Source organism: Orcinus orca, chromosome 14 (assembly GCF_937001465.1).
Source record: "Orcinus orca chromosome 14, mOrcOrc1.1, whole genome shotgun sequence".
NCBI classification, from domain to species: Eukaryota; Metazoa; Chordata; class Mammalia; order Artiodactyla; family Delphinidae; genus Orcinus; species Orcinus orca.
In genome coordinates this window covers 65,202,397-65,216,514 of record NC_064572.1, presented here as the reverse complement: position 1 = coordinate 65,216,514, position 14,118 = coordinate 65,202,397, and the positions used below count along the sequence as shown (strand labels likewise).

The window sequence follows — 14,118 nt, the reverse complement described above, 5'->3', positions numbered from 1 at the left end:
ATTTTATATATAGTAGTTTATATCTGCTAATCCCAAACTTCTAAGTTATTCTGCCCCCATCCCCTTTCTGGTAACGTCAAGTTTGTTTTCTATGTCTGTGAGTCTGTTTCTGTTTGTATCATATTTGTATCATATTTTAGATTCCACATATTAGTGATATCATATGGTTGTCTTTCTCTTTCTGACTTACTTCATTTAGTATGATAATCTCCAGGTCCATCCATGTTGCTGCACATGGCATTATTTCATTTTTTTATGGCTAGTATCCTATTGTGTATATATATGCAACATTTTCTTTATCTAGTCATCTGTCAATGGACATGTACATTGCTTCCTTGTCTTAGCTGTTGTAAATAGTGCTGCTATTGAGGTGCATGTATCTTTTTGAATTACAGTTTTCTCTGGATATATGCCCAGGAGTGGGATTGCTGGATCATATGGCAACTCTATTTTTAGTTTTCTGGTGTTTTTTTAAACCTCAGGATGGAGGACAGACTTTATTTATTTATTTATTAACTTATGTGAACCATTTTATTTATTTTTTGGCCACACCGTGTGACATGCATGATCCTAGCTCTCCGACAGGGTATTGAACCTGTGCCCTTGTCATTGAAAGCGTGGAGTCCCAACCACTGGACCACCAGGGAATTCCCTATTTTTCGTGTTGTTGGGTTTTTTTAATATAAATTTATTTATTTATTTTTGGCTGCATTGTGTCTTTGTTGCTGCACCCAGGCTTTCTGTTGTTGCAGTGAGTGGGGGCTACTCTTCGTTGCAGTGCGCAGGCTTCTCACTGCGGTGGCTTGTTTTTGTTGCAGAGCACGGGCTCTAGGTGCGTGGGCTTCATTAGTTGTGGCACGTGGGCTCAGTAGTGTGGCTCACGGACTCTAGAGCGCAGGCTCAGTACTTGTGGCGCATGGGATCAGTTGATCCGTGGCATGTGGGATCTTCCCGGACTAGGGCTCGAACCCATGTCCCTGCATTGGCAGGCGGATTCTTAACCACTGTGCCACCAGGGAAGTCCTAGATTTAGTTTTTCTAAGGAACCTCCATACTGTTTTCCATACTGGTTGCACCAGTTTACATTCCCACCAACAGTGTATGAGGGTTCCCTTTTTTCTACACCCTCTCCAGTATTTGTTATTTGTTGACTTCTAAATAATGGCCATTCTGACCGGTGTGAGGTGATACCTCATTGTAGTTTTGATTTGCATTTTTCTAATAATTAGCGATGTTGAGCATCTTTTCATGTGCCTATCGACCATCTGTATGTTTTCTTTGAAGAAATGTCTGTTTAGGTCTTCCACCTATATTTTGATTGGGTTATTTTTGTTGTTATTGAGTTGTATGAGCTGCTTATATACTTTGGAAATTAAGGCCTTGTTGGTCGCGTCATTTGCAAGTATTTTCTCCCAGTCTGTAGGTTGTCTTTTCATTTTATGATTTCCTTTGCTTTTCAAAAGCTTATAAGTTTGATTGGGTCCCACTTGTTTATTTTTGCTTTTATTTTTATTGCCTTCGAGACTGACCTAAGAAAACATTGGTACAATTTATGTCAGAGAATGTTTTGCCTATGTTCTTTTCTGGGAGCTTTGTGGTGTCATGTCTTATATTTAGGTCCTACAGCTTTTTTTTGTTTGTTTTTTTGATTGGGGTGGATATTTAAACTTAATGTAATTTTAAAAATATGGTTGAGTAAAATTCTACCACCTTGCTATTTTTTTGTTTGCTTTGTTTCCCTTTTCTCTTTTTACCTCATGTTTTGGGTTGATTATTTCTTGTTTCCATTTTATCTCTTTTGTTGCCTTATTAGCTATAACTTTGTTACTGTGGTGATTGCTTTAAGGTGTATAGTATGCATCTTTACCTTATCACAGTCTGCTTTCAAGTGGTATACTACTTCATGTGTACTATAGGAGTCTTAAAGTAGTATACTTCTGTTCTCTTCTTACACACCTTTGGGTTATTACTGTCACATATTTTAGTTCTATATATGTTATAAACCTAACAATATATTAGTGTTACTTTTGCTTCAAACAGTTATCTTTTAGAAAGACTTAATAGTAGGGAAAAATCTTTTATAGTTACCCATTCCTTTGTGTGGATTGATTTCCATCTGGTATTGTTTTCCTCTTACCTGAAGGACTTCGTTTAAAATTTCTTTTAGAGTCTGCTGGTGATGAATTCTTTCAGCTTTTGTACATCTGAAGAAGTCTTTATTTCTGAAAGATGTTTTTGTCAGGGAAAGAATTCTAGGTTGACACTTATTTTCTTTCAGTTCTTTAAAGGTGTTTCTCCACTTTTCTCTGGCTTCACTGCTTCAGATGAGGAATTTGTTTTTTTCTTCTCTATATGATGTCTTCTTTCTTTAGCTGCTTCTTTAATATTTTCTCTTTATCACTCCTTTTAAGTAATTTGATTTTGATGTGCCTTGGTGTAGTTTTCTTGTTTTGTGCGCTTGGGGTTTACTGAGTTTTCTTGGACCTGTAGATTTATAATTTTCATTAAGTTTGGAAATTTTCCCCCACTATTTCTTTGTTTTTTTTTTTTTTGTTCCCCCCTCCACTATTTCTTTAAATAATTTTTCTGTCTTCTCACTTTCTCTTTTCTTTTGTGGACTCCAATTATGCATATATTAGAAATCAGAATACACTTGAAACTGTTGCACAGGTCACTGATCTGTTTTAATTTGGATAGTTTCTATTGCTATGTCTTCAAGTTACTAATGTTTTCTTTAAAGTCTAATCTGTCATTAATCTATTCAGTGTTATTTCTCATCTCAGATTGTAGTTGTCACTTCTAGATGTTTGAGTTGGGTCTTTTAAAAAGATTCTGTACTTAACATTCTCAGTCTTCTAGTTTTTTGAACATATGAAATACATTCAATTATCAATTATATATTGAATGATATATTATTTGAATTGCATATTATATATTGAATTTTGTCCAGTTATAATAACTTAGTGTCTTTGAGTATTCTATCATCTGTGTCATTTGTGGGTTTGCCTCAGTTGATTTTTTTAAAAAGATTTATTCATTATTTATTTTATTTATTTTTGGCTGCATCAGGTCTTAGTTGAGGCACCAGGGATCTTCATTGAGATATGCGGGATCTTTCATTGAGGTGTGCGGGCTCTTCGTTGTGGTGCACAGGCTTCTCTAGTTGTGGCACGCAGTCTCCAGGGCGCGTGGGCTCTGTAGTTTGTGGCACGTGGGCTGTAGTTGAGGCGTGCCAGCTCAGTAGTTGTGGCACGTGGGCTTAGTTGCCCCATGACATGTGGGATTGTAATTCCCTGACCAGGGATCAAAACCGTGTCCCCTGCATGGCAAGGTGTATTCTTTACCATTGGACCACCAGGTAAGTTCCTGCTTCAGTTGATTTTTCTCCTCGTTATGTATCATAGTTTCCTTTTCCTTTGAATGCTGCTAATTTTTTAATTTTATTCCTAGGTAATTTATTCTTTTTGTTGCAGTGGTAAATGGGAGTGTTTCCTTAATTTCTCTTTCAGATTTTTCATCATTAGTGTATAGGAATGCAAGAAATTTCTGTGCATTAATTCTGCATCCTGCAACTTTACCAAATTCATTGATTAGCTCTAGTAGTTTTCTGGTGGCGTCTTTAGGATCGTCTATGTATAGTGTCATGTCATCTGCAAGCAGTGACAGTTTTACTTCTTTTCCAGTTTGTATTCCTTTTATTTCTTTTTCTTCTCTGATCGCCGTGGCTAGGACTTCCAAAACTATGTTGAATAATAGTGGCGAGAGTGGACATCCTTGTCTTGTTCCTGATCTTAGAGGAAATGCTTTCAGTTTTTCACCATGGAGAATGATGTTTGCTGTGGGTTTGTTGTATATGGCCTTTATTATGTTGAGGTAGGTTCCCTCTATGCCCACTTTCTGGAGAGTTTTTATCATAAATGGTGTTGAATTTTGTCAAAAGCTTTTTCTGCACCTGTTGAGATGATCGTATGGTTTTTATTCTTCAGTTTGTTAATATGGTGTATCACATTGATTGATTTGCATATATTGAAGAATCCTTGCATCCCTGGGATAAATCCCACTTGATCATGGTGTATGATCCTTTTAGTGTGTTGTTGGATTCTGTTCCCTAGTATTTTGTTGAGGATTTTTGCATGTATATTCATCAGTGATATTGGTGTGTAATTTTCTTTTTTTGTAGTATCTTTGTCTGGTTCTGGTATCAGGGTGATGGTGACCTCATAGAATGAGTTTCGGAGTGTTCCTTCCTCCACAATTTTTGGAAGAGTTTGAGAAGGATGGGTGTTAGCTCTTCTCTAAGTGTTTGATAGAATTCACCTGTGAAGCCATCTGGTCCTGGACTTCTGTTTGTTGGAAGATTTTTAATCACAGTTTCAATTTCATTACTTGTGATTGGTCTGTTCATATTTTCTATTTCTTCCTGGTTCAGTCTTGGAAGGTTATACCTTTCTACGAATTTGTCCATTTCTTCTAGGTTGTCCATTTTATTGGCATAGAGTTGCTTGTAGTAGTCTCTTAGGATGCTTTGTATTTCTTCGGTGTCTGTTGTAACTTCTCCTTTTTCATTTCTAATTTTATTGATTTGAGTCCTCTCCCTCTTTTTCTTGATGAGTCTGGCTAATGGTTTATCAATTTTGTTTATCTTCTCAAAGAACCAGCTTTTAGTTTTATTGATCTTTGCTATTGTTTTCTTTGTTTCTGTTTCATTTATTTCTGTTCTGATCTTTATGATTTCTTTCCTTCTGCTAACTTTGGGTTTTGTTTGTTCTTCTTTCTCTAGTTCCTTTAGGTGTAAGGTTAGATTGTTTGAGATGTTTGTTGTTTCTTAAGGTAGGCTTGTATAGCTATAAACTTCCCTCTTAAAACTGCTTTTGCTGCATCCCATAGGTTTTGGATTGTCATGTTTTCATTGTCATTTGTCTCTAGGTATTTTCTGATTTCCTCTGATTTCTTCAGTGATCTCTTGGTTATTTAGTAACGTATTGTTTAGCCTCCATGTGTTTGTGTTTTTTACGTTTTTTTCCCCTGTAATTGATTTCTAATCTCATAGCGTTGTGGTCAGAAAAGTGCTTGATATGATTTCAGTTTTCTTAAATTTACTGAGGCTTGATTTGTGGCCCAAGATGTGATGTATCCTGGAGAATGTTCCATGCTCACTTGAGAAGAAAGTGTAATCTGCTGTTTTTGGTTGGAATGTCCTATAAATATCAATTCAATCTACCTGGTCTGTTGTGTCATTTAAAGCTTGTGTTTCCTTATTAATTTACTGTTTGGATGATCTGTCCATTGCTGTAAATGAGGTGTTAAAGTCCTCCAGTATTATTGTGTTACTGTCGATTTCCTCCTTTGCAGCTGTTAGCAGTTGCCTTATGTATTGAGGTGTTTCTATGTTGGGTGCATATATATTTATAATTGTTATATCTTCTTCTTGGATTGATCCCTTGATCATTATGTAGTGTCCTTCCTTGTCTGTTGTAACATTCTTTATTTTAAAGTATATTTTATCTGATATGAGTATTGCTACTGCAGCTTTCTTTTGATTTCCATTTGCATGGTATATCTTTTTCCATCCCCTCACTTTCAGTCTGTATGTGTCCCTAGGTCTGAAGTGGGTCTCTTGTAGACAGCATATGTATGGGTCTTGTTTTTGTATCCATTTAGCGAGCCTGTGTCTTTTGGTTGGAGCATTTAATCCATTCACATTTAAGGTAATTATCGATATGTATATTCCTGTTAACATTTTCTTAATTGTTTTGGGTTTGTGTTTGTAGGTCCTTTTCTTCTCTTGTGTTTCCTACTTAGAGAAGTTCCTTTAGCATTTGTTGTAGAGCTGGTTTGGTAATGCTGAATTCTCTTAGCTTTTGCTTGTCTGTAAAGCTTTTGATTTCTCCATTGAATCTGAATGAGATCCTTGAAGGGTAGAGTAATCTTGGTTGTAGCTTCTTCCCTTCCATGACTTTAAATATGTCATGCCATTCTCTTCTGGCTTGTAGAGTTTCTGCTGAGAAATCAGCTGTTAACCTTATGGGAGTTCCCTTGTATGTTATTTGTGGTTTTTCCCTTGCTGCTTTCAATAATTTTTCTTGTCTTTAATTTTTTCCAATTTGGGCTCCAGGCGTGCGGGCTTCACTAGCTGTGGCATGCGAGCTCAGTAGTTGTGGCTCACAGGCTCTAGAGCGCAGGCTCAATAGTTGTGGCACATGGGCTTAGTTGCTTTGTGGCATGTGGGATCTTCCCAGACCAGGGCTCAAACCCGTGTTCCCTGTAGTGGCAGGCAGATTCTTAACCATTGCGCCACCAGGGAAGTCCCTTTTTTTTTTTTAATTTTTTTATTTATGGCCGTGTTGAATCTTCGTTGCTGTGCATGGGCTTTCTCTAGTTGCGTCGAGTGGGGTCTACTCTTCGTTGCGGTGTGCGGGCTTCTCATTGTGGTGGCTTCTCTTCTTGTGGAGCACGGGCTCCAGGCGTGTAGGCTTCGGTAGTCGTGACACACCGGCTCAGTAGTTGTGGCTTGCGGGCTCTAGAGTGCAGGCTCAGTAGTTGTGACACACGAGCTTAGTTGGTCCGCAGCATGTGGGATCTTCCCAGACCAGGGATCTAACCCGCTTCCTCTGTATTGGCGGGCCAATTCTTAACCACTGTGCCACCAGGGAATCCCTCCTTAACTTCTTAAAAATAAAAAGAGGTAGACTTTTGTGAATACTATTAGAGGTTTTTTAAAAGTTGGAGTTCACTGAGGGCCTTAACAGTAAATAAACAAAATTTATTTCTTACACTTTACTATATGGACTATAATTGCAGTAGAGCTCAAGTTAACGTTTTTCTTTAATAGCATGACTATTCTGATTTAATTCGTCATAGAGTACAAATTTCATTTCTGAGTCTTATTTAAACTTATGTAAGATATAGTCCTGGTCCTTCCCTCAACCTCCACTCCTCCCCCCACCGAAAACCATTGAAGTTCCATTGTAATTCTTTACTTTTCAAAATTTCACCCTTTTTTGGTCCACAAAGTAGTCTGGATTTGCCACATTAATTTTTTAAAATTAAAAAACCCCATAGCGTATCTAGATTCAGTTATAGTAGCCTAGCAAATAACTTGTCTTAAGTTATGTGGGGTCCTAGTTCCGCTACCAGGGATCGCATCTGTGCCCCCTGCAGTGGAAGCACGGAGTCTTAACCGTTGGACTGCCAGGGAAGTCCCTTAACTAGAGTCTTTTGCAAGTACCAGTACTTTTGTTATCTAAACAGTGTTTGGAAATCTTGATTATTTCAGAAACATTACAGACCTAAATATATATCCAAAAGAATTGAAAACTGGTACTCAAGTAAATACATTGTTCATACATGTTTATAGCAGTACTATTCACAGTAGCCAAAAGGTGGAAATAGTCCAAATGTCTGTCAGCGGATGAAGAGATAAACAAATTGTGGTACATGCACACAGTGGAATATTTATTATTCAGCCATAGAAAGGAAGGAAGTATCTGAAACATGGTAGAACATGGATGAAACTAGAAAACATGCTAAATGAAAGAAGCCAGATACAAAAACTCACATTCTATATGATTCTATTTATATGAAATATCCAGAATAGATAAACTCGAAGAGGCAGAAGTGGGATTGGGGTGGCCGTGGGGCGGGGAGAATGGGGAGAAACTGCTTAATGGGTAAAGGGTTTTACTTTGGAGTGACAGAAGTATTTTGGAACTAGATAGAGGTGGTGGTTGCACTATATTATGAACATACTAAATGCCATTGACTTACTTTAAAATGGTTTGTTTTCTTATGTGAATTTCACCTCAGTAAATTATTATTTTAAAAAGCTACAAAGATAGCTTACTTTAAAATTGCCATAATGTGATAAACAATGTTAGCATTTTCAAAATTGGAAATAAGTTAGAATGCAGATGTTTTTACAAACATTGGTATTTTAATAAAATGTGAATAAACTTCTTAACTCTAAAAGGTTATTTTTCATCCTTATTTAAAGCTGCAGATGAAAACTGCAAAAATAGAAGTGAAACCTGTAACAGTGCCTATAGTAAAAATACAGTAAAGACACCTGCTCACCTCGTTTTAGATGTTTATTCTAATGAGATGAAATGTTTTAGTTTATTTCTTCTTCTAGTTCAGTCTGTAATACTAGCTGCAAGATAATTTGTCATTGAAAAATATAAAAGCATAATATAATTAGAAGTCAGATACTCATACATATTTGTACTACCATTGATTGAGTTTAGTATGTTTATCAGAATTAAAAAGTTGCTTACTTTACATATTTTGAACATACATTAACTGAAAATTATATATTTTCACATGTCTGTGGTCTCAGCCCCTTTTCTAGAATCTAGGATTAAAGTAAATTATTACTGGCAATCATGCTTAATTATTTGAAAGTGTTATATATGATCTTTCTGGATAGAAATTACTATATGAAATTATTTTCCTAAATTTACATAGTTTAGAAGTGTTAGTTTAATTTTTCAGTATATTTCCATATTCAATATATTTAAATAGTTATATCAGACAATTTGCAAGATAGAGTTTTACTAATTTAAAAAAAAATCTGATTTCAATATACAGATGTTAATCTACTAAATTACTGATTTTCTTTTCTAGAATTGAGAGCATACAAATAAAATAAAATGACAACTTCCTGGAGTGATCGGTTACAAAATGCAGCAGATATGCCTGCTAACATGGATAAACATTTCCTGAAAAAGTATCGACGAGAAGCTTATCATCGGTAAGTATTTTGTCTATTTAATCCTCAAAACAGCTCTATAAAGTGGGCGTATAATATCTTCATTTTACAGATGATGAAATTAACGTGCAGAGTGGTTAGGCAATTTACCCTAGATCACATAGCTGGTTCATGGTTCAAACCCAGTCCAAAGTCCAGAATTTTATTGCCAGAATTTTACAACCACACTGTTGGTGCTTTTTAAAAAAAAATTCTTACTGCTTCTTATATCTACTAAAACAAGTCCTTAAGAGCAGGAAGTCTTCAGCTGCTAGAAAATTGTGCCTTGGTTATTAATAATGCAGTTTGTTTTTTTCTGTTTTTTTTGTTTTAAAATGAGATATATTTTTAATTTATCACAATGTCAAAGATTCAAAAGGTTAGGTATTAGTATAGATATGGGGAAACAGGCACTATCTTTTTTTTTTAATTTTTGAATTTCATTTTATTTTTTTATACAGCAGGTTCTTATGAGTTATCCATTTTATACATATTAGTGTGTATATGTCAATCCCTATCTCCCAATTCATCACACCCCCCCTCCACTTCCCCCCCTTGGTGTCCATACATTTGTTCTCTACATCTGTGTCTCAGTTTCTGCCCTGCAAACTGGTTCATCTGTACCATTTTTCTAGGTTCCACATATATGCGTTAATATACGATATTTGTTTTTCTCTTTCTGACTTAATTCACTCTGTATGACAGACTCTAGATCCATCCACGTCTCTACAAATGACACAGTTTTGTTCCTTTTTATGGCTGAGTAATGTTCCATTGTATATATGTACCACATCTTCTTTATCCATTCATCTTTCGATGGGCATTTAGGTTGCTTCCATGTCCTGGCTATTGTAAATAGTGCTGCAGTGAACATTGGGGTACGTGTGTCTTTTTGGATTATCGTTTTCTCATGGTATATGCCCAGTAGTGGGATTGCTGGGTCATATGGTAATTCTATTTTTTTAGTTTTTTAAGGAACCTCCATACTGTTCTCCATAGTGGCTGTATCAATTTACATTCGCACCAACAGTGCAAGAGGGTTCCCTTTTCTCCACACCCTCTCTAGCATTTGTTGTTTGTAGATTTTCTGATAGTGCTTATTCTAACTGGTGTGAGGTGATACCTCATTGTAGTTTTGATTTGCATTTCTCTAATAATTAGTGATGTTGAGTAGCTTTTCATGTGCTTCTTGACCATCTGTATGTCTTCTTTGGAAAATGTTCAGGTCTTGTGCCCATTTTTGGATTGGGTTGTTTGTTTTTTTAATATTGAGCTGCATGAGCTGTTTATATATTTTAGAGATTAATCTTTTGTCCATTGATTCGTTTGCAAATATTTTCTCCCATTCTGAGGGTTGTCTTTTTGTCTTGTTTGTAGTTTCTTTTGTTGTGCTAAAGCTTTTAAGTTTCATTAGGTCCCATTTGTTTATTTTTGTTTTTATTTTCATTACTCTAGGAGGTGGATCATAAAAGATCTTATTGTGATTTATGTCAAAGGGTGTTCTTCCTTTGTTTTCCTCTAAGAGTTTTATAGTGTCCGGTCTTATATTTAGGTCTCTAATCCATTTTGAGTTTATTTTTGTGTATGGTGTTAGGGAGTATTCTAATTTCATTCTTTTACATGTAGCTGTCCAGTTCTCCCAGCACCACTTATTGAAGAGACTGTCTTTTCTCCATTGTATATACTGGCCTCCTTTGTCATAGACTAGTTGACCATAGGTGCATGGGTTTATCTCTGGGCTTTCTATCCTGTTCCATTGATCTATATTTCTGCTTTTGTGCTAGGACCATATTGTCTTGATTACTGTGGCTTTGTAGTGTAGTCTGAAGTCAGGGAGTCTGATTCCTCCAGATTCCTGTTTTTCCCTCAAGACTGCTTTGGCTATTTGGGGTCTTTTGTGTCTACATACAAATTTTAAGATTTTTTGTTATAGTTCTGTAAAAAATGCCATTGGTAATTTGATAGGGATTGCATTGAATCTGTAGATTGCTTTGGGTAGTATAGTAATTTTCACAATATTGATTCTTCCAATCCAAGAACATGGTATATCTCTCCATCTGTTGGTATCATCTTTAATTTCTTTCATCAGTGTCTTATAGTTTTCTGCATACAGGTCTTTTGTCTCCTTAGGTAGGTTTATTCCTAGGTATTGTATTCTTTTGGTTGCAATGGTAAATGGGAGTGTTTCCTTAATTTCTCCTTCAGATTTTTCATCACTAGTGTATAGGAATGCAAGAGCTTTCTGTGCATTAATTTTGTATCCTGCAACTTTACCAAATTCATTGATTAGCTCTAGTAGTTTTCTGGTGGCATCTTTAGGATTCTCTATGTATAGTATCATGTCATCTGCACGCAGTGACAGTTTTACTTCTTTTCCAGTTTGTATTCCTTTTATTTCTTTTTCTTCTCTGATCGCCGTGGCTAGGACTTCCAAAACTATGTTGAATAATAGTGGCGAGAGTGGACATCCTTGTCTTGTTCCTGATCTTAGAGGAAATGCTTTCAGTTTTTCACCATGGAGAATGATGTTTGCTGTGGGTTTGTTGTATATGGCCTTTATTATGTTGAGGTAGGTTCCCTCTATGCCCACTTTCTGGAGAGTTTTTATCATAAATGGTGTTGAATTTTGTCAAAAGCTTTTTCTGCACCTGTTGAGATGATCGTATGGTTTTTATTCTTCAGTTTGTTAATATGGTGTATCACATTGATTGATTTGCATATATTGAAGAATCCTTGCATCCCTGGGATAAATCCCACTTGATCATGGTGTATGATCCTTTTAGTGTGTTGTTGGATTCTGTTCCCTAGTATTTTGTTGAGGATTTTTGCATGTATATTCATCAGTGATATTGGTGTGTAATTTTCTTTTTTTGTAGTATCTTTGTCTGGTTCTGGTATCAGGGTGATGATGACCTCATAGAATGAGTTTCGGAGTGTTCCTTCCTCCACAATTTTTGGAAGAGTTTGAGAAGGATGGGTGTTAGCTCTTCTCTAAGTGTTTGATAGAATTCACCTGTGAAGCCATCTGGTCCTGGACTTCTGTTTGTTGGAAGATTTTTAATCACAGTTTCAATTTCATTACTTGTGATTGGTCTGTTCATATTTTCTATTTCTTCCTGGTTCAGTCTTGGAAGGTTATACCTTCTACAAATTTGTCAGTTTCTTTCAGGTTGTCCATTTTATTGGCATAGAGTTGCTTGTCATAGTCGCTTAGGATGCTTTGTATTTCTTCGGTGTCTGTTGTAACTTCTCCTTTTTCATTTCTAATTTTATTGATTTGAGTCCTCTCCCTCTTTTTCTTGATGAGTCTGGCTAATGGTTTATCAATTTTGTTTATCTTCTCAAAGAACTAGCTTTTAGTTTTATTGATCTTTGCTATTGTTTTCTTTGTTTCTATTTCATTTATTTCTGCTCTGGTCTTTATGATTTCTTTCCTTCTGCTAACTTTGGGGTTTTTTTGTTCTTCGTTCTCTAGTTCCTTTAGATGTAAGGTTAGATTGTTTATTTGAGATTTTTCCTGTTTCTTGAGGTAGGCTTGTATAACTATAAACTTCCCTCTTAGAAGTGCTTTTGCTGCATCCCATACATTTTGGATTGTCATGTTTTCATCGTAATTTGTCTCTAGGTATTTTTTGATTTCCTCTTTGATTTCTTCAGTGATCTCTTGGTTATTTAGTAACGTATTGTTTAGCCTCCATGTGTTTGTGTTTTTTACGTTTTTTTCCCCTGTAATTGATTTCTAATCTCATAGCGTTGTGGTCAGAAAAGTGCTTGATAAGATTTCAATTTTCTTAAATTTACTGAGGCTTGATTTGTGACCCAAGATGTGATGTATCCTGGAGAATGTTCCATGCTCACTTGAGAAGAAAGTGTAATCTGCTGTTTTTGGATGGAATGTCCTATAAATATCAATTCAATCTACCTGGTCTATTGTGTCATTTAAAGCGTGTGTTTCCTTATTAATTTACTGTTTGGATGATCTGTCCATTGGTGTAAATGAGGTGTTAAAGTCCTCCAGTATCATTGTGTTACTGTCGATTTCCTCCTTTGTAGCTGTTAGCAGTCGCCTTATGTTCCTATGTTGGGTGCATATATATTTATAATTGTTATATCTTCTTCTTGGATTGATCCTTTGATTATTATGTAGTGTCCTTCCTTGTCTATTGTAACATTCTTTATTTTAAAGTATATTTTATCTGATATGAGTATTGCTACTGCAGCTTTCTTTTGACTTACATTTGCATGGTATATCTTTTTCCATCCCCTCACTTTCAGTCTGTATGTGTCCCTAGGTCTGAAGTGGGTCTCTTGTAGACAGCATATGTATGGGTCTTGTTTTTGTATCCATTTAGCGAGCCTGTGTCTTTTGGTTGGAGCATTTAATCCATTCACATTTAAGGTAATTATCGATATGTATGTTCCTGTTAACATTTTCTTAATTGTTTTGGGTTTGTGTTTGTAGGTCCTTTTCTTCTCTTGTGTTTCCTACTTAGAGAAGTTCCTTTAGCATTTGTTGTAGAGCTGGTTTGGTAATGCTGAATTCTCTTAGCTTTTGCTTGTCTGTAAAGCTTTTGATTTCTCCATTGAATCTGAATGAGATCTTTGAAGGGTAGAGTAATCTTGGTTGTAGCTTCTTCCCTTCCATGACTTTAAATGTGTCATGACACTCTCTTCTGGCTTGTAGAGTTTCTGCTGAGAAATCAGCTGTTAACCTTATGGGAGTTCCCTTGTATGTTATTTGTGGTTTTTCCCTTGCTGCTTTCAATAATTTTTCTTTGTCTTTAATTTTTTCCAGTTTGCTTACTCTGTGTCTCGGCATGTTTCTCCTTGGGTTTATCCTGTATGGGAGTCTCTGCACTTCCTGGACTTGGGTGGCTATTTCCTTTTTTCATGTTAGGGAAGTTTTCAACTATAATCTCTTCAAATATTTTCTCCGGTCCTTTCTCTCTCGCTCTTCTCCTTCTGGGACCCCTATAATGCAAATGTTGTTGCGTTTAGTGTTGTCCCGGGGTCTCTTAGGCTGTCTTCATTTTTTTTCATTCTTTTTTCTTTAGTCTGTTCTGCAGCAATGAATTCCACCATTCTGTCTTCTAGGTCACTTATCCGTTCTTCTGCCTCAGTTATTCTGCTATTGATTCCTTCTAGTGTATTTTTCATTTCAGTTATTGTATTTTTCATTTCTGTTTGTTCTGTAATTCTTCTAGGTCTTTGTTAAACATTTCTTGCATCTTCTCCATCTTTGCTTCCATTCTTTTTCCGAGGTCCTGGATCATTTTCACTATCATTATTCTGAATTCTTTTTCTGGAAAGTTGCCTATCTCCACCTCATTTAGTTGTATTTCTGGGGTTTTATCTTGTTCCTTCATCTGGTA

General features: G+C 36.0%; 1 protein-coding gene across 4 annotated transcripts in view; it reads left to right on the top strand.

The window, feature by feature from the left end:
- The window catches only part of NT5C2 (5'-nucleotidase, cytosolic II), a 307,851-nt gene that overhangs the window by 213,928 nt on the left and 79,805 nt on the right, over positions 1-14,118 (top strand). For all 4 annotated transcript variants that reach the window (XM_049696827.1, XM_049696826.1, XM_004265898.2 and 1 more), the window contains exon 2: positions 8,623-8,749. In XM_049696827.1, the coding sequence (XP_049552784.1) occupies positions 8,649-8,749 (101 nt within the window). In that variant the 5' untranslated portion in view covers positions 8,623-8,648. The remainder of the gene's footprint in view (positions 1-8,622; positions 8,750-14,118) is intronic.